We start from the raw sequence: 20,876 nt of genomic DNA, 5'->3' as shown, positions 1-20,876 counted from the left end.
CAGATGCAGCCCTTTTCTTGGCACAGGAGACCATGGCACAGGAGGAAAGGACAGAGACATGGGTCTGAAGCTCATGTTTATAGAGCTAACATTGAAACTGATTACATCTAAATCAGGCCACTATTGTGAAATGGAACTAAAGATACTATTATTTTGTTTCAGAATTATATACAGGTCCCTTAGATCAATGTCTTTAAAATATGTTTTTATGCTTCTCTTTGTCCTTTAAATAAATGTTCACCATGGTACTGCCATAATTAAACTAGAAACAAGTTATAACTTGCAGCAGGTTTCAGCAGAGGCCAGGAGTGCATTTGCACAGCTGTAACTAATACGCCAGCTGTGCCTGTTCATTGAGACATCAGATCTGGCTGTGGTGATAGATGCCTTGATTATATCCCATTTGGACTACTGTAACACACTTTACATGGGGCTGCCTTTGAAAACTGTTTGGAAACTTCAGCAAGTTCAAAATGCCACAGCTAGTTATAGGGAGCATATAACTCCCTTGTTGAAGTAGCTTCACTGGCTAATGGTTCATTTTTGGGCACAATTCAAAGTGCTGGTCATGACCTATAAAGCTCTGTACAGCTTAGGTCCAGACTATTTAAAAGACACATCTCCCCATACAAACCTGCTAGAGCCTTAAGATCTTTAGGAGAAGGCTTTCTCTCGGTCCCATCATCACCACAGGCTTGCTTGGTGAAGATACAAGAGAGAGCCTTCTTGGTGGCTGCTCCCATCCTCTTAAATGCCCTTCCATGGGAGGCTAGGCTTGCCCTCTCCCTGTTTTCCTTTTGCTGGCAAGCATTTTTTTTTTAGGCAGGCTCTTTAATATGTAGGTTTTTATATGGGGCATGTGTTTTAATTATGCTTTTAACTTTTGTATGTTTTTATGTTAATTTTATACTGTTTTAACTAGATGATTTTGACTGTTTTTAAATTCTCATTGTAAACTTTGTAAAATGTTTTGTCTTGTGAGCCACCTTGGGTGCTTTTCTGAGAGAAAAGTGGTATAAAAATGAAATAAATGAATGAATAAAAAATACAACTTGAGAAACTATTTCACAGTGGCATTGTTCTATACCTCTGTTTCCATAAAGAAAGGCACTACAGACTGAAAATGCAAAAAGACTGGATCAGCTGGTAAGAACTTTAGTTCTTTTCTTCTTTAACCAAGGACTTCATCGCACAGGGCTCCAGGCAGGGCCTGGAAGGGAACAGAATGAGCGGGGACACATTTTACTGCACACAAGGAAGTCCCTCACTCGTTCTGTTCTAGAAAAAGAAGAAGAAAGAATGAATATCTGCAACTTACATCTAGCTGAACCTTCCTCAGTCTTCCTCGAAGCAATGGATGGAAGTTGCTATACTCTAGAGCACTTCCATCTACCCATTTTTCTTCACGCATATGAACGCGAATGTGCAAACCAATCCAAATGTTTTGGGGCCTGCCAGGAAGCAGGGATGTTACAAAATCTGTGGGGCAGAAGATAAATACTTTCCTATTAGGATCAGACAGTCAAAGCACACATCCAAAGTTGCTTGCATATATAAAACAAGAATCCTCTAGTTAGATTAACTAGTGAGCTGGATAGTGAAGGAAACTGACAGGAAGAAAATCAATTCATTTGGAATGTGGTGTTGAGGATGGGTTTTGCAGATACCATGGGCTGGCAAAGAGAAAAACAAATGAGTCCTAGAGCAAATCAAGCATGAACTCTCACTAAATTGATTAAACTGAGGCAATCATACTTTGGGCATATTATGAAATGACATAATTCAGTTGAAAAGACATGATTGTTCAATAAGTTGGAACAGAGTAGAAAAAGAGGACGATTGCATGACCAGTGGATTGACTCAATCAAGGAAGCCACAGCACTGAATTTGCAACACCTGAGCAGGGCTGTTGATAACCAGGGCTCTGATTCATAGGTCACTGTATATAACAGCTGACAATTTAAATTTACACCAAATAAAATTAGATTGAATGAATACTAATTAACTATAAATATATTAAATGGTTAGCTACAAATTTATTTACTGATTAACTAAAAATCATCTTGTAGATGATTTACTAAGGATTTTCAATGCAATACTGGTACACAAATCTTGCAGCTAAAAATGGAAGCAATTCAAACCTTAAATGAAATATTATTTTACATTGTAAATCTTACTATATAATTTACAATACTTGACCTGAACTTTCTACACAGAGCTTTTCGCCCAACTGATAGATCTACTGAAGATCCTTGAATGTCAGGACCCACATTTGCTCATTTTCTAGAACAGGCAGGGGTAGGCTAGATCACTATCTTTCTTGGTTCTATTTTGACTTCTCAACATATATACACTGCCATGCTTATGCTCACCTTCTTTGCCACTGAGAACCACACACATGCCACTGAGTGCCTTTCACACAGCACAATGGTACTGCTATGATTCCACATGGAAGATTTGCAGTTTAAGGAGAGGCATTTGGAATTCTCACCCAGAAAGTGCTAATGTCTCACAAAACTACAAACCCCAGGAATCCATTGGATGCAGCCAGGTCAGTTAAAATGAAGTAACAGCAGTACAGTTGTCCCTCCACATTTGCAGATTCAGCATTCACAGATTTGATTATTTGTGGATTTGCTGCCACCATACATGATTTTTAATAGGGGCTTCAGTAGCACCTCTTTCATTGAGAAGACATCACTGGGGTGGCTAGGCCTGTTTGCATGCATGATACCTTACTCAAGCATGGACAGGAAGGAAGAAGATGGGGTTGGGGAGTGCAAGGTGGGAAGGCATATACATAAACATGCTCACTTGCTCAGGCAGGCGGGCATGGGGGAAATGTGAGAAGGGAGGGTACATGCATTCCCTCACTCACTCTGGCAGGGGGTGAGAGAAAGGGTGGAATGGAGAGTGTGAGGAGGGAGGTGTGTGCATTCACTTGCTCATGCAGGCACAAAGGGATGGGACAGGAGGGCATGAGGAAGGAGGGTGTGTGTGGTGCAATCACTCAACTATTGCATGGGTGGCTGGGGACATGTTGATGGGATGAGTGTCTCCTTCCTCTTCTTACATCCCCATTCTATCCTATTCCTCCTTCCCATTCCATTTCCTATCTCCATGCTTAAGTGTGAGAGTGAGGGAGGGAAAATGTGTGGCTGGGCCCAGCCACCTCAACTATACAGGTGTGTGTTAGGGGGAAAGGAACAGGAGGAGAAAAAACAAGACATGCAGATGGAACAGAGAGAGGAGGGAGAAAAACGTCTGCAGCAGAAGTGTGAGATGGAGGCCAAACGGTTTGAAGATCCAAATAAATTCCCCTTGCTCACATTTTGGAACCCTTTACCCAATATTATATTTTCTGTGTTTTTTGTGTGTTGGGTTGGGGTGGTGGTGGAGGTATTTGTGGTTTTTCCATTTTGAAGGGGTAGGGGAATGCACCCCTAACCTGTAGAAAAGCTGACAGCTAACTGTATAATTTTGTAGTATGAAAGGGCCTTGAGACACTGTACAACTTATTCTAAACAGTAGTGGAACTGTTAGATGTGGGCAAACCCTTTTATAATCCTATCTTCATTTGTCTCTAGAAGGATGTTCTGTATTAAGTCTCTTATACGGTATGAACCATTTTCTAAATTATGTCTCATCAATCCTGCCCACTTTCCCAATAACTTCTAGTGTTTCTATGAATTAGATACCATTGCAACCTTCCTACTATTAAGCTATTGACTGGACCTCTGGAAACTTTATAAGCATTAAGGTACTGTACATCAAATTTTTTAGAACCGAGCCATTTTCAGCTCTAGAAAATTAGTGTGCTTTGATACTTACTAAGAAGTAGAGAATTAATTACTTTGTGAGTAATAGACAATTAATTACATTATTAATTACCTTGTTCAGCTTGATTTTTGATTGAAGGAAGCATACCTCCAAGTGAAGTACAATATTCATTTGCTTTTTGAAATTTTAAATCTTGAGAAGGCACTATTTGAAAACACTGGAAGAAGAAAAAAATAAAATAAACCACCATGTCAAAGGTACTAGTATAACCTGTTAGCTGTGTAAATTACACCCTGAGCTATTTCAAATTAGTTCAAGGTATAGTTTACACAGCAGCACAAAATCAGGGGGGGGGGGGAGAATTACATCAGTCTAATGGCTGCAGTAACACTTTTGCAAATCCCCATAAAATTGGTTTGGGGAATCTAACAAACCACCTATACATAGGCATGGTCTGAAACAGAAAGGTCAAAATCCCCCCCCCCTTTTACCTTGTCCAGGAAACTAAGCCATTTTTCAGGACACCTTCTCTGAGGTGGCTTGTAACTAGAATCATGTGCCTCCAAAAGCGATGTGTTGTATTTTTCGCAGATGAAGGGAAGTTTTGTACTGCAGCTTATTATGCTGTCTGCAAGTTTTACAAATAGAAAAATGAGACAGTATTTATATTACATATATTAACAACATCTCTTTCTAGATCTAGCAAACAGTTACTAGTTGTGGGACCTGAGCTAAAAAAATAGAGTACATACTTTATATGGGGAAGACCCTGGTTCAACCCACAGCATCTCCAGTTAAACAAGCTTAGGAATTGGGGCTGGGAAATATCTCTTTCTGAATGAAACAGAGATCTGATGCCTGCTAATATAGAGAATACTGAACTAGATGATCCAATATGATGGAGAGGTGTCCCATTTTCAATACACTTCCTGAATGAGTGAATAGAGCCACAATTAAAACCAGCACAAAACACATGCGCTTGCATTCACACACACACACACACACATACTATAGCCTCTGCTAAGACAATTACAAGTAAGTTAAGATGCCTGCAATTAATATTTTGAGTTATTTTGACAATACATGCACCATCTATCATCCATTTTGGGCAGGGTAGACTAAAGTGCAACCCACGGGTCACATGTAGCCACTCCAGGGCCTTTTTAGAAACTTCTCAAGAGAAAGGTCAAAAGGGGGAGGGGTTGCAATTGTTTTGCTCCTAAAAAACAAATGGGTGTGGAGGGCATTTATACTACCATCTGAAGGACCCCTGTGCCCCTCAGGGGTCAAACAAAATTTTTCAAAAACATATTTTGCCTAAAAGTGCTTTGTCAGGGGCATGGGGACATTTTCATCATATAGTAGAGTGCGCTATAGGACAATTTTGGACAAAAGAGGCTTTTAAAAAAAACAACAGAAGTGGTCAGCAAGCGACTTCTGTACATTTTATATTTAAAAAAACAGGCTTCTCTTGGGCCTACAATGGCTCAGGAATCTCCCAAAAATGATGAAAATGCTAGAGGACTGTAGAAAGCATTTGAGAAGATACAGGACAACATTAAAAAAACAATAGAATTACAAACTATAGAATTACAAAGATGTTATTACAAAAGCAGCGGCATAGATATTACAGCAAACAAGACCAATAGTAAATTAAAAACTCAAACTTTCTTTTTGCCAGAGGTTTTGCTATTAGCATAAAGTTAGAGGAAAACAAGTTGAGCTAAGTAAGGAAAGTGCTACAAGGTCTAATGAAAGTACATTAAGCTGTCTTTATATAGCAACGATTTAGAACTGATGTTTTGATGTTTGTAAGTATAAGTATATGTATATGGTTTTTATGTGTTTGATAATGTTTTGTTTATATTGTATATGTCTTGTGTTATTTTCAATAAATATTTATTTTAAAAAAACCTCAAACTTTCTGAATCCACGAAGCATATTTTTTAAAAAGGTTAGAATTACATTATGGATTCACCGATAACATTAATTGCATAGATTCTTGAATTGTTCCGCTGTAATCCTTCCTGTGCTTTCTGAGAATAATTCCAAAGAACAACTCAGCAAATATGCACAAGACTGCATGCTAAAAACTGTATTTATAGAGTGGCTCTGGACATTGGAAACAAGCTCTGCCAGCCAACTGCATAGTCTTTTCCCCAGTTGTTTAGTGGCGCCTGTTTGTAATGCTAGAAAATCATCTGACATAGAGGAAGGCTGTATGAGCTATATTTACATGTGAAGGTTGCACAAATTCTGTATGCAATGCCATCACAGGCATTACCAACAAGCAGTGGCAGTTGAATTTTTGTTGTTTGACATCTGAAGCAGTTCTTGATCTTCAAAAAATTAAAAATAAGGCAGGAAAAGGAATGTGACATTAAAAAACATGCCATTCACAGACTGAAAAACTACTAGAAATTTGGAAGAAACAATATTTCAGCTATGATAATAAGTATTCCTTGGCTAAGAAAACCCTATGAAATTCCTGGGGCCACCATAAGTCAACAGGCAATTTTAAGGCATATAGGGACACACAAAATAAAGCAAAGTAAGTACCTTACCTCTGTACCAGCTTTGATAAGAAACATGCCAACAATCTCTGAAGTGTCTTTCATGATAACGTGAAAATATCGAAAAACTAGACATAATAAAGAAATAAAAAATTATTTTTAAAATTGGTAGTCATAACTAAGATTCAGGTTATCACTGGTACATATAGAAGTGGGAAAAGGTGGATGAATGGGTCCTTTTAGAAGTAACAATTCAGAGCAGCTCTACTCCCACTCTGCATCCTCACCACACTGCACTGTTTAACAGCTAGAAATAACTGTTTTTCAAAACCTGAATTGAACACCTGGCAACTTCCACAGGGAGGCGTAGTCCATATGGCCCCTCCATCATGTGTGGGGGAGTTAGACCCCCGACACATACAGACAACTGCATCTGAGGAAGTAGACCAAGTCTATGAAAGCTTATGCTACAACTTCTTTTGCACAGTTAGTTTCAAAGGTGCTACAAGATCCCTCTGCATACTAACAGTTGGAATAGTTAAAGTCCTGGCCATATTCCCTTACTAGTATTTACACACACACACACACACACACACACACACACACACACTTTAAACTGCCTTTTTATTTTTTATTTACAGGCCATTTAAAAGCTTTTGTGACTTCTGCTCCTCTCCACCATCTGCCAATGAATGCTGGGCGGAGTGAGTGTATGCTGCCTTCCTTCCACCCAGGCACCATCCATGCCTCTGCTCCTGGACTTAAGGAGGAGTCTTGTCTCCCCCCCCCTTTTTTTTTTCTCCTCTGTATAGTTTATATTGTTTTTTAGGATTGGGATGGGGGTTGAGAATGGGGATTATTTTCTTTTTACTTGTTTTGCTCTATTAATTGTTATGTATTTTGCTTTGTTAATTTTATTGTTGCTATAATTACTATGTATTTTTGTTGCTATAATTGCTATGTATTTTTTGTTATTCTCTGCTATTGTTAATCGCTATTTTATTTTATTGTTATTGTTTAACGCATTGCCATGTTACATTTGTTTTTTTAATTCATGTTTATTGTTATTGCCCTGCATTATCCCCTCTGTTGTAAGCCACCCGGATTTCCAGTGATTGGGCAGCATATAAATAAATCCTCTTGTTGTTATTGTTGTTGTGTTCCCCATTGTTTGAAGTCTTAAATCATTTCACCTCCAGTTTTGGCTTCTTTTCTGTCTTACTATTTTTTTTATTCTTTAATTCTTATTACAAGCTGCTATATAAATCTGCAAAGTTAACCATCTCTTTAAAAACTCACTCCATGTAGTACCCTTTATGCTTTGCACTGTGTAGTTACAGTGAACCCTTGTTATACGCTGGGGTTTGGTTTCAAGATCCCCCTTGTACAACAAAATCAGTTGATGCTCAAGTCCCATTAAATTTAATGACAGAAAAATGGTGTCCCTTACAAAAATGGAAAATCAAGGTTTGATATTTGAAATTTATACTTATTTTGTACATTTTCAAACTGTGGATGCTTCAATCCATGTATAAAAAAAATCCGTGTATAAGAAGGGCCGACTGTATATCCCCCAGGTCCAGCTCTATAATTAGGGAGTGTGGAACAACTTAAGAAGTAGATACAGGATGGAGAGATAGTGGGGAGAGCAGAGGTGTGGGATAATGTTGAGAGGAAGAAGCTATGATAGGGTCACATATCTTGAAAGATTTCATTGTGACCCAAGCTGAAGTTTAAGGTCTAATGTCAGTCTAGCCTGCTTCTGTGTGTGGAATGAGGGGGGCAAATCTGGGGCACTATGCCCTCAGGTAGCAAAATGTCTTGGCCAGGCCCTGTGTATATGCCATCTGATTTATGGTGCCACCCCAAATCTACGAAATAATTATTCAAGACTCCCTAAACCAAACCTATCAATTAGCAATAATCTGAAGATAATGCAAATATAGGAGTAAGAACCATATTATTCTGAATGAAAAAGAAAGAAAGAACAACGTAAAGCAAGCTTAGCAATTATATTGGGTTAAGTGTTTGCATTGTTGGAATTCCACCTCAGAGCAGGTATTCAAAAGGAAAAAAAAATCAGAGATGGCAATTTCTCTCCAAACAGCTGCCTTGGACCATATAGAGGCTACTGGTGTATTATCAATTTATTTTTACTTATTTTAAGAAATTTAGTACATTGCCCTTCAATATGAAAAGTTCTGGGGCAGCTTATGAAAAAGTTAAAAACCTCAGTTAAAAAAAAACATGCAGAGGATAAGCAAAATGATTCTAAGATAGCAAAGTAGCATCTAAGAATGCAAAACAGGATTAAATCAATAAAACATGTGAGTAGAAAAAGAACAACAAGAATTGCTATGTTTTTTTTATTTCTTTGTGAAGCACAGTGGAAACATGTTCAATGCTCAAATATTTTACCTCTGGCTATGAAACACTCATGTTGCTAGATCACTATCATAAGCTGGATGTCAAAAGGACTTTTAAATCTATATAAATGATAATAGTTACATACAATGAATGGTAGTGCCTTGTAGGAGGAGTGTATTTCAGCCACCAACTCTGTTTTTCATTCGTTAACTGCAAAATCAAAAAGGAGATGCATTAACATTGAGTGCATTGTTATGTCTTACAGACTGAAGACTGGAGAATATTTCATAACTGTCACAGGAAAAGGATCAATTTTCCCAAGAAAGTGTACAGTCTCTTGCACTGAAGTTTTTTTTTTTTTTTAATCACAGTAATTTTTTTCAGCCATTACTTAAATCTAACAAAATTTCAGAATGCAGTGTTTGGATACACTAACAAACCTTAGCATGGGAAAGCGAGATGATATTTCAGTTTTTTTACAGTTCTGATGTTCAACAGATCATGGCCATTAACACAAGTTTGAAGATAATCTCCACTAAGCTTCCTGATTGTTGATTTCCAGATATTCTGCTGCTGCATTATAGCTGCAGAATATCTGGAAATCAACAATCTTGATGCTAAAAACATGTTTATTACGCTAGACTATAAACTGTATCCATCACTAAATGCTTTTTTAAAGGCTAGCATTCTTTGAGACAGGAACATCAGTTTCTCAATGTCATTGGACCATGCTTTATGTTCCTAGGCAACATTGTTGTACATTAAACATTAGTAGCAGCCAAGGATTCTTTACACTAACAAGAATACTCAAACGCTTTTCTTCCAACAGGGTATCCACCATTCCTGACCCCTCACTGTCAAGTATATTTAACTAAGTAGCATTTGTGGCCTGACCCCTCCCCCAAGTTACTTTAACTAGGCAGCAGCTACTCTGAGAGAAGTTTGTTCTGCTCACCATCAATGAGTGGATGACATTTCCACCTTTCTCTCACCAGCAAGCAAGCTGCATTGCAGCCTCACTTACTAGCAGGAGAGGGGTAGAAATGTTATCCTCCTTGCATCTTGATTGCCAGGGGAATGGACATCCTCCTTTTGGAGCAGCTGCTGCTCAGTGAAATAGACTGGGGCAGAGTTGTGATTGTGACAGTAGTGCCAAGACCATAACTACACAGGGATCATAAATACCAGCCTTTATTTCTGTAGGGTAATTTAAGATTTCTAAGGCTTCAGCCTTTGGTAAGAAAACAAAAATATTTAAATATCAAAAATGTCAAACCCAAACCTGATAGTGTCTAGCTTTAAATCAGCAGAATAGCAGAAATGTGCCTTTGTCTAACTATGGCCCCATACAGACAGGCCAAAATAAAGCTGCTTCGGGTCACTTTGGAGGTATGCTGTTTAAATTATGCATGCCTACTAAGAGTCCAGAGGCCACACCAAAGCTGCACTCCAATCCTTAGGACTGGGTCATGGCTTTAGCACAGTTTCTGGACTCTTAGTATGCATGCATCATTTAAACAGCATACCTCCAAAGTGACCCAAAGCAGCTTTATTTTGGCCTGTCTGTATGGGGCCTATACTTCCCTAAGAACTGAGATTGACTGAAAAACAACTAAGACAAGTAGCTTGTAGTTCAAACAAAAAGTTTACTAATGGTTTTCTTATATATTTACATTAAAAGTATATCCTAATCTGGCTAGTGAAAAGTTCGGGTAAAAAGAAATCTTTATCTCACCATCTTTCCAAAGAAAGATGAGAGAGGAAGAAGGTGGAAAACATGCAGGTCAATTGAAAATCTTGGAGAAAATTTCTGTTAGTGCCAAAGGAGGAGTAACTTAAATCACATTGTTAGTTTGAATTGGGGGGGGGAGTTTGCATGCAGGAAATCCCTATCTATCTAAGGAGGGGGAAAGAGAATGCAAAAATCTTCCAACAATTTCTTTCAGTACGGTTCAAACAATGCAATAGTGGTGTAGAAGTGCATGTAGCCCACAGACTGCCTGGCTCTGAACTAAAATAACTATGGCAGTACATTTTTTCAACATCAGCCCGTACACTCAGAGCATATAGATGCTCCAATCAGACAAGCTCCTAATGGATTCCTAATGGGGTCAAGGCACATATAGTTTTTATCAGTGAGAAGTAGGAAAGGAAAGGTTTACCCTCTGTTCTTAACTCTGCCTTTTCCTCATACTAAAGTAAAAGCTGGGGAAGACAAACAAAAGAGATTTATTTTACTGGATGCAGAAAAGCACTATTACTTTCCTCAGTCCCAGACATTTTTATCAAACATTTTACCAGTTTTCCTAAACAGAGGATGATACTAATACTAATACTACTAATAATGGAAGAAGTATCAACTATTTTCACACAGTTATTTTCTCGCTATATATATATATATTCAAGATAAAAAGGAATACATTACATTTGCTATCTTGTTTAAAATCTGTGTCAACGCTGTGAAAGAGGTCACATAAGCTAAGTCGCTTTCATTCTCAGAACAGTAGAGAGCAGCTTCTTGATAGCTCAAATGCTTATGGGGCACAAACCAGAATTCAGACCCATCGATATTCAGTGCTGGCCCATGAAGTCCATCTTCATCTGTAAACAAAATGAAAATGAGACATGTGCGTTAACTGCCTTCAAGCTGACTTTGATCTATGACGACCCCTTGAATGAGAGACCTCCAAATCACCCTATCTCAACCACCCTGCTCAGCTCTTGCAGATTTATTGCTGAGGCTTCTTTGATTGAATCTATCTATCTGGTACGTCGTTTTTTGTGGGTTTTTTGGGGCTATGTGGTCATGTTCTAGAAGAGTTTATTCCTGACATTTTGCCAGCATCTGTGGCTGGCATCTTCAGAGAATGCTGACCTGGAAGAGACCAAGAGATGCTGGCAAAACGTCAGGAATAAACTCTTCTAGAGCATGATATGCATAAAACATGATATGCATTCACAACTCTGGAACAGTTTAATAGTGACCTGTAACCGTGGGAATGAATGAATGAGCAGTATCTAAAAATAGTATACAGTAAATGTTACATTTTGTTAGGAAAATAATTTGCGTATTCCTATAAACCAGCATTCAAAGGCACTCAATAACGTCCATAGCAATACAGAGTCAGTGCTGACAGAAAACAACAAAAGCTGGCAGGGCTTTTCTTCAAAAGAAATTTTCCAGTTCCTGGTTTGGAGCGCTGAAATAAATTGTACCGAAAACTAGGCATGACAGACTGTGCTAGTCCCAATAGCAACTTTTGCTTCTGGGTCACTCAGAAGAGCAGCATGGGCTACAAGTGGGGGCACATGAGAACTGCAGGGGAAGAATGGGCTGAAGGAGTCTCCCTCAACACAAAAGTCACATGCATATCCCTTTGAACAAAACCAATGAAAGCCATGATGAGAGCAAAATACTATTACAAGCTTTTAAGCCAGTGGCTAACATAATGGTAACAACAACAACAACAACAACAACAACAACAACAACAACAACATTTATTTGTATCCCACATCTCTCTATTGTAGGATCCTTATTGTTTTGTATACCCAAGACTGTAAGATGTTACCTACACTCCAAATATCATATTGTGAGTCAAACTAAGTCTTAAATTTATTATTCGTAAACTAATAAGTTGGAGACATTTTTTTTACTGTTCTGTAATAGTCAACTACCACTTCCCTGAAGAAGATCTGTCAAGTCCAAATTTACAGTATGTTTCTTCACAAAGCAGGTTAAGACTATTTCATGTTTTAGTTGACTACTGAAAAATAGCTATGGCTGCTCACTTGTTCAGATTCATTTCAGGGCTGTGAATTAGGCTGCTAATGCCACAATATTATATTACATAATACAGTCATCCCTCCATATTTGCAGCTTTGGTATTTGCGGATTTGATTATTCACGGATTTCATTAATATATTCTCTCTAGGACTGTCTAGGTCCTCCAGTGCAACTCTGTGGTCAACTTTAACTAAAAGTTTCATTGAAAGACCATTTGTAGCTACTCCAGTATCATTCTATGGTTAGTGTATGTTGGACACTGACCACAGAGTTGCACTGGAGAACCTAGAGATTCCTAGAAAGTGTCCTCTCAGGTAAAAACAGTGTTTTTGTTATTTGCGTTTTTTCCATATTCATGGGGGTCCTGTTCCCCTAACCCTAGCAAATATGGAGGGACAACTGTATATGTAATTCTTCTTTACTTCTAGGCTCCTTTAAACATAGTTTAAGGGATAGCCTGGAATTAAACTGATGGTTCAGCTAGGGACAGAGTGAGGCAGCTCAGTTTACAATTGAATTAGGAGCTGCTCAAATTGTAGAGTCAGGCTAGTGTAAGCAATCATATAAGGCGTAAGGGAATTTTATTGTCTCCTCACACCACCTGATCCTTCCTGGGCTGATACACCCTCTGGCCATCTGAAATGGTTTGGCTTAAAAACAAATTGTTGGGTTTGGATCTTCCTATGAAAACAGCAGTTTTGCACTTCCCAAGACTGGCAGTGGGACAAAGTCCATGTTGCCTTGGAAATCCATTTGATTCTGAGGCTTGTGATATGTTCTGCCTCCCCCCACCCAAAATTCACAAAAACATATGTACATTTGAAAAATGCGCATGACTGTAATTTGTACATTGGTGAGGAGCAGAAACATGCCTCTGTCAATGAGAAAATGTGTTTAAAACGTGTACATTAAATGTGAGCCATGCAGGAAGGGGAAAAAAAAGTCTCACAGCCTGATAGGGAACCATGCAAGGATGAAAATGCCAATAGGATTCTGAGAAGTACAACAATAACAATGGCAACAGCAAAAATTATAAATTTTTCACATCCGTAGTGATGCTGCTGTAGTGAAGCCAAGAACAGACAAACAATTCCCTCTATTTGCAAGTTGTTATTAGAGGAAAGGAGTTAGGGAATCTGCCAGAGGTTTTGTTTCAAGATCACTGCCTCATTACAGCCCCATGTGTGAAAACCATTTTAATGAGTAACAATGGATGAAAATAAAACATTTGCCTACCTGGTTTGTACCATTCTGGTATATTTGGAGTACGGCCTGTTGAAAACAGAAGGAAAAATCATTACTGCATATATTGAATGATTGGAAGTGGAGTGATTTCCCCTCCTCCAACAGCATAATTAAAGAAAGAGTTTAGTTGTACAAATATGCAAGCAGTATAGGAACATTACAGGTCATAAACTTGAACGGAACCACATTTTAAAAGAAAGCTAGTTATTTTGGGGAAGGTTCACAAGAAGACAACACATTGAGTTTTTTTAAAAAAATAATACTGATTTATTTATTTTTTTGGTGTAACAACGGCCCGGTACAGACTGCCGGAAAGCGGCAGTCTGGCTTGGGAATGTGGAGCATCTGCATACTCCCAAGCCCTACCGCACACCACTGGCGCCATCATGGCTTGGCCATGTCCACATGGGAGCCACTATGATGATGCAGGCGAAGTGCAGTGTCCAAACGTCTCTGTGCCATGCATGCATTATCAGTGCGTGCGAGTGCTCAAATGGTGCAGCAATGGCACCTGGTGCACAGATTAGCAGAGGCCACGCCATTTGGGTGGTGCAGCCTCCTTGTGTTATAGACAACACTCAATTTAATAATAAAACCACGGGAACCTAGGCACCTGGGGCCTTCTATCACAAAGCCTCAGATCCATGACGAAACCAAGAATTGGCAAAGGACCCAGAAAGTTGAAAATCCCAAGTTTTATTCTTAAAACCGGCAAAGAATAATGTCCTCAGTGGATTTCAAGATTCCAAAAATGAGAGACTCCGAACCAGACAAAATGGCCTAATCTTATAGTCAATTGCACAAAGAAAGGTTTTCATCACTTTTCATTGGCCAATTAAAATTTAAACATACAGAATTCTTACAATCAGGTCAGAGATACATGCATACATTAAAACTCTATTTCTTACTCTTTACTATTCCCTTAGGAATCCAGCAGCCTTCAACAGTCTCCCCTTTTAACATCAACAATGTCTCCTTATCTTAAATTGTGTATATTATGTCTTCCTTGCTGGTGCAAACTTCCCTTACAGGTCATGATGCACTTTTATGATTTTGCTCCAGTTTTCTAGTTTTCAAATCTCAATTTAAAAAACTAATTTTCTCTTAACCCAAGTAACTCCATCTTTCTAAGGCTTTTTATTATAACAGGAAAATTCCACCACTACACTTGCAGCAGAAAAATGGATAGCTACAGGCTGCCCTTTCAGGGCGGTCTGTCAAGATACAATATGGTATTTATAAAACTGTTTCTGGAAAGTTATTTGGGACCGTTTATGAATTTTCAAATACAAATACAAAAGCTCAAAAGGTAACTCTGTGACACCCCTTTCCTTACTGGATCAGGGCCACGGCAACTGCATGCTGTGGCCCCGACCTGGCCTTGCTACAGAGAAAAAAGAAGCTGTAAAAAGCTGGTCCTTTTCCTGCCACGGAAAAGGGCATCCTAGCCACGGCGGTGGTGGCTTTTCAGTGCTCCTTTGGTGCAGCACATTTAAACATTGCACCAACTGAGTGCCATGATGCCTCCTGTTGTGCAGTTGTGCACATTAAGGCCAGCAAGACACTGCCATGGGGGTGGCTGATGTGCCTATGCCATGCCCGCATGCCGCCCCCACACTGGCATACAACACCAGTCTGTAAAGGTTCTAAATTAACTAAAAAGTAATATGGTCATCATATAACTGTTATCAGTATTGGTAAAAGCAGTGGACAATGAGTAATAAATTATTATTACTTTAAAAAACAAGCTCTGCTTATAGACCAGGAATACTAAGCAAAATCCAACATTTGGGAAAGAACATGAAATAAAGTTCTTGCAAGGAGTTGGAAAAAATAGGTGATGTATGTCACCATGTTCCAAATATCCCAGTCCTTCAAGTGACAGCTGATGGAGTAGAACAGACCAGAGCACAAGGTTGTCATTTTACTATATGACAAATTACTACTTAGAAAGGAGATTATGATGAAGCCTGATGCTTTGAGCTGACACCATGCACCTCTAATAAAGTCTTGTTTCAAAACAAAAGAAGGACTTTTGCTACAGCATTAGTAAATTGGTAAGAGTGGCCCCAAACATTTCAGTAGTCAGGACAAAAGAAAATCCAAACAGTACACTTTCTCAATTGTAAAAATATAATGTTTAATTTAAAATCTGACTTGAAGTGTGTTCAAATTCTGGTGCTGGATCCAGATGCCTCACTTCACCTAAAGTTAAGGCTGGCTCTTCCAGTGAATGTTGGTTATGTCAGATAGGAAGCAAGAGAATAATTTTTAGATCACATGCAAATGCCCCTTTTTTGTTGATGTTGTTGTGTGCATTCATGTTGTTTCCAGCTAATTACAACTCTATCATGGTGTTTTATTGGTAAGATTTGTTCAGAGGAGGTTTGCCATTGCCTTCCACGGAGGCTGAGAGCATGTGACTTGCCCAAGGTCATCCAGTGGCTTTCATGGCCGAGTGGGAATCAAACCCTGGTTTCCAAAAAAATTTAAAAACTTAAGCACCACTTTTTAAAAAACAGCAACAACTACAATCTTAGATTATAAGAAATCAAGGCTGAAAAAACTGATATTCAGTTTTTAGAATGCTACAATTCAGGAACATGGACGTCTGGGTCAACAGTTCACAATGACATATTGAACTAAATGAAATCCTAAACACACATACTTGGGAATAAGCCACATCCATTACAGTGGGACTCACCGTTGACTATACAGAGGACTGAGCTGCAGAGGTTTGCTACTAAAAGCTTACCTTTAGTGATCTGGCACACCCATTCAAGTTTTGAACCACAGTGGAAAGGTTTTAAGTAAAAATCCTCATCTCTGTCTTCAAAATAGTAAGAAAAGTATGAACGCCGTATGGATCTAAGAGTCTGTGCAACAGCAAAATAAAAACAATGAAAATATGTAAATTCAGTACCAATTTCTGCATGTGAAGTACAATCTTATGAATGTTTACTCACAGTAACAAGTAAATTGCACTATGTTCAGTGAAGCTTAATCCCAGGTAAATGTGCATAGGACTGAACACTGGCCAACTGTTTATAAAAGACTTTTCTTTTCTTTTTCTCTAGGTCTTTTGATCTCTATTTTCTCCTTTCTTCCACTGGACATTTCAATAGATAAAAACAACAAGACCTTAGAGATCTCTGCATTAGAAAAATGTCTGTCTATGTCCAGTGGAAGATTCTTCCAAGAAAGTATACAAGGAATTGCAATTTAATGTCCAAATATATTATTTCAACCTATTTAGCTGCTTGTTATAAAGAAGGAACACTGGAAGGAGACAGTTTTCAGAAAGCAAGGGATGATGACAGGATTTAATGTTCGAGAACAGAGATGATCAACTGTGGAAGGCTAAAGGGCAGCATTAGCCCTCCAGGAGACCTTGGAGAGCCACACCTCTTGACTGCTCCTGCTCCTATACACACACGCAAACACACACACGCCCGCACGCACGCACGCACACGTGTGTGTGTGTGTGTGTGTGTGTGTTTGCAGCAGGGGCAATCAAGAGGTGTGGCTGTCTGAAGGTTCTTAGGGACACAAATATATATATATATATAATATATATATGCACACCCCAAACACATTCTGGGGTTATGGAGGCATTTTCACTGGGTGTTTAAGGCCCAGGAGACACCTGTTTTATAACAGGAAATGAGCTTTTTCTGTGTTTTAAAAAAGACCTCTCCTGGGCCTAAATTGCCCCAAGGAAGCTGCAAAATGCAGTGAAAATGTATCATTCATCCCCAATGGACATTTTGGGGCATTTTATGACAAGACCTTTTTTGGAAAACGTTTACAAGTATCATTTTTGACGTTTGGGTGGAAATGCCCTCCGCAGCCCTTAGAGAGCATTCAGGCCATTTGGCGGTATTACAGAACAAACAAATATTTTTGACCACTGGGCGCCCTGAAGGCCACTAAAACAGCCCAGTAGAAAAGCTGATTATCTAGAGGTATCAGGGGAAAAGTGGCTAATTTTTAAAAAACAAAACAAAACGCTCTTCCCCTGACTATTACTTTCTCTAGAATATGTTTTTCATATACACATACAGTTTGGTTTCTTTGGCTCAGATGAAAACCTTTTGTTGAGATATGGGAAGTCAATGCAATTAGAATGCAATCTTATACACACCAAGTAGCAGTTCCAATAAATTTAATGGTATGTTCCTCCAAGTAAATTTAGTTAGGATGCATATTTCCTCAGACAAATGCATGGCTGTGTTTAGCTGGGCTTAATCCTGTCTAAACATTATGAGCCTAAAGCTGAATTTGTGCTTGAGTAATGATCAATACTTCTCATTGCCAAAGACTGTCTGACAAACCACGGAATAAATTTTGGGGGAGTTCTGTGCGCTCCCTGTTGAGAAAGCATCCCTTCTGGGCCTAAATGGCAGAACAAGTTTCAGCATCATACTGGATCCTGGGTTCCTAACTCCACAAACATTATAATAAATACTTACCTGTATACTGTATATATAAGATTACCAAAGATTAGTTTATATAATTTTAAAATTAATTCTAAATGTAATATAACCATTAATTGGGTTAAAATAGTTATTGGGTTAACTGATAAAAATCACAGTATTTCTGTGCTGTTTCACTGTACAGTATTTAGAATTCATAGAATAATCCTATATATTACCACAGGAGTGACTGCCGAAGTCAGTCCCAGGCAGATGTTCACCAAAAATGTTACAACATACCTTGAGTGCTGCACAGTCTCTAGTATCATATTCATCTTCTCTAAACTCTGCAGGCATAACAACAGTAGATACCTTTCGAAATAAGAAAAGACACAGGTTTGCAAATTATTGCACAATTGCATTCCATTACTATTAATCAGTATATTGTGCCAACAACAGCTGCAATTCCTAGTGCAAGAGTTTCAGCTCGCATCATCACTATCTATGTTGGCTAGAGATGATCAGAGTTGCAGTCAAGCAATATCTGAAAAACAAAATGTCTAGCCCTTGCTATGCTTGAAGCATGTAAGGATCTTGGGATGGCAGCAAGGAGCACATCTTAGTGATCATGATAAAAAGTCCTGTGTGGTCTTCTATGAATACATAACAATTCTACCTGAATGGGCTTCCCATTTGTTCTAATTTAGCAAAACATGTGTCTACATATCCATTTCTTTTAATGGAATGATTAGAACAGTGTCTGCAGATGCAATCAGGAACCTGGGCACATGTACGAAATCAGTAGATTATTTCTAAAAGAAAGACAAGTTCTTCTGGCAATTCATTATTGTGATGGAGAACCTGCTGCTCTTGACATGTTGCTGGATTCAAAACTCCCCACTCCAGCTAATATGGACAATGGTGAAGGTTAATGGAGTGTGTTTGACCAACATCAGCTAGAGGGCCATGGGATTTCAACCCATTTTATAAAAAGCAACAGTAAAGTGGTAAAAGTGTTACATTTTTAAACTATTTATCAAAAATGTTACAATATACTTTATGTAAAATGAAGATTTTAATATTTCGGTTCCTTATTTCATTTGTGAAATGTACTGTACTCGTTAAGCAAGCAGTCTCTTTCACATTCCACTCACATTTGTCCTGCAGATAGATTGGATTTTCAAATATCATTCTCAATAATTTAAACTTACAGGATTGTTGTCACTCCACTGCCATGACTCTAGAGAGCCTGGATCCCTCTTGTTAAGCCCAACCCAGACCCATCTGTCATTGCTGTAAGCAAATAAACAACACTTCAGTGTAAGGATATTTCTCTGCACAATTACTCTAATCTTTTTAATCCTCGAGTACCAGACAACTACAATCACATCTAATACCACAGTCCTGGGCTGACATTCAAATTGTAAGTATGTTGGAAGATTTTTACTGTGCTGACCTGCCCAATTTCTCACTACATCTCTCATTTAGGTATTTGATTTAACATATCCATAAAGGTCAAGCCCACAAGGCACACAAAACAGAGCCATAAAGATCATGTGGCTTCAGCCTACATGAGCTGGGCTTTAAGTTTATAGGTCCTCATGAAAAAGTTGAATGCACAAGATGCAAAATGAGTCATGTTGCTTATGGATTTACACCCCACATTTCTTCCAAAGAATAAAAGGCAATAAAATTAGGTTACACTAGTTAAATCAAAAACAATAGATCAAGAAAGATCAAGAAAAGACCTAAAAGCACCCATCAAGTCAAATGATCCTTTACAGTAACTCATGGTGCATTTACACTGTAGAAGTAGTGCAGTTTGACAGTTGCCATGTCTCCATCCTAAAGAATCTTAGAATTTCCAATTTTGTGAGACACCTGCAGTCTTAGGCAGAGGTTAAAGACCTTGTAAAACTACAAATCTCAGAATTCCATAGGATGAAGCCACAGGATTTAAAGTGTTATCAAACTGCCTTATTTCTAGTGTAGATGCACCATGTTAATTAACAAAGAACTACCTGAATAAAAAGATGTTTGACAGCCCAGAAAGAGGACAGCAGGAGGGAAACAGCCACGCCTTCCTTGAAGGGGAACCCTACATGTAATTGCTATGATGGATGGCAGAACATAATCCTAGTTCCTAACTATACAAGACTCAAAGCAGATATAAAAATTAAAAAGCTTTGACCATGGGAGCATATTAAAACACAAATCAGTCTTCTTTTGGTATTCTATTTTCTAGTAGTGAGAGCACTGCAAATTTGAAATCTTGCATTTTCAAAAGGAGTGACATCATAATTATGACTGCAATAAAATACAGAAAAATGAAATTTCTTTTGAGACTTTGGTAATAAGTGTAAACAGTCATAACCACTAGAAATTATGAAAAGCAGAACAGATGAGTTTGACAAGATAATATATTACCACAAAATTTTGAGAACTGTACATTCTACGGATATTAATCAACACTGTCATAAAGCCTTTGTATTTTTAAAATAGTATCTTGTAATTCTGTCTATCACATTCATACATATCATGTATTTTAAAGAATCCATTGGGTCATAAAATAATAAGGCAAAACAAAATCAAGTTTGGGGGGAAATGCAGTGTGTCACTTTTAACTGCAACTAATGGGAGAAACAGACTGCCCCTTTATGCCATCTTCTGGGCAGCAAGGGAGCATGGCATTTACACTCCACACACTCGCAAGCCACCCAGCCATTTACATGGGGGCTGGCTTACTCTAGTAACACGGCATTTATACGCCGC

General features: G+C 38.4%; 1 protein-coding gene across 1 annotated transcript in view; it reads right to left on the bottom strand.

Annotated features, from left to right (window-relative positions):
• Window positions 1-20,876, bottom strand: part of LY75 (lymphocyte antigen 75) — a 94,732-nt gene that overhangs the window by 33,114 nt on the left and 40,742 nt on the right. Inside the window, exons 14-23 of the mRNA XM_042471671.1 lie at window positions 19,316-19,397; window positions 18,405-18,476; window positions 16,445-16,565; window positions 13,681-13,716; window positions 11,086-11,261; window positions 8,806-8,870; window positions 6,345-6,421; window positions 4,272-4,408; window positions 3,892-3,997; window positions 1,319-1,479 (exon numbers count right to left, since the gene is read on the bottom strand). Of these exons, the coding sequence (XP_042327605.1) occupies window positions 1,319-1,479; window positions 3,892-3,997; window positions 4,272-4,408; window positions 6,345-6,421; window positions 8,806-8,870; window positions 11,086-11,261; window positions 13,681-13,716; window positions 16,445-16,565; window positions 18,405-18,476; window positions 19,316-19,397 (1,033 nt within the window). The remainder of the gene's footprint in view (window positions 1-1,318; window positions 1,480-3,891; window positions 3,998-4,271; window positions 4,409-6,344; window positions 6,422-8,805; window positions 8,871-11,085; window positions 11,262-13,680; window positions 13,717-16,444; window positions 16,566-18,404; window positions 18,477-19,315; window positions 19,398-20,876) is intronic.

The sequence above is a fragment of the Sceloporus undulatus genome, chromosome 1 (assembly GCF_019175285.1).
Source record: "Sceloporus undulatus isolate JIND9_A2432 ecotype Alabama chromosome 1, SceUnd_v1.1, whole genome shotgun sequence".
NCBI classification, from domain to species: Eukaryota; Metazoa; Chordata; class Lepidosauria; order Squamata; family Phrynosomatidae; genus Sceloporus; species Sceloporus undulatus.
The sequence above is the reverse complement of the archived record's forward strand: the minus strand, read 5'-3'. Positions and strand labels throughout refer to the sequence as shown.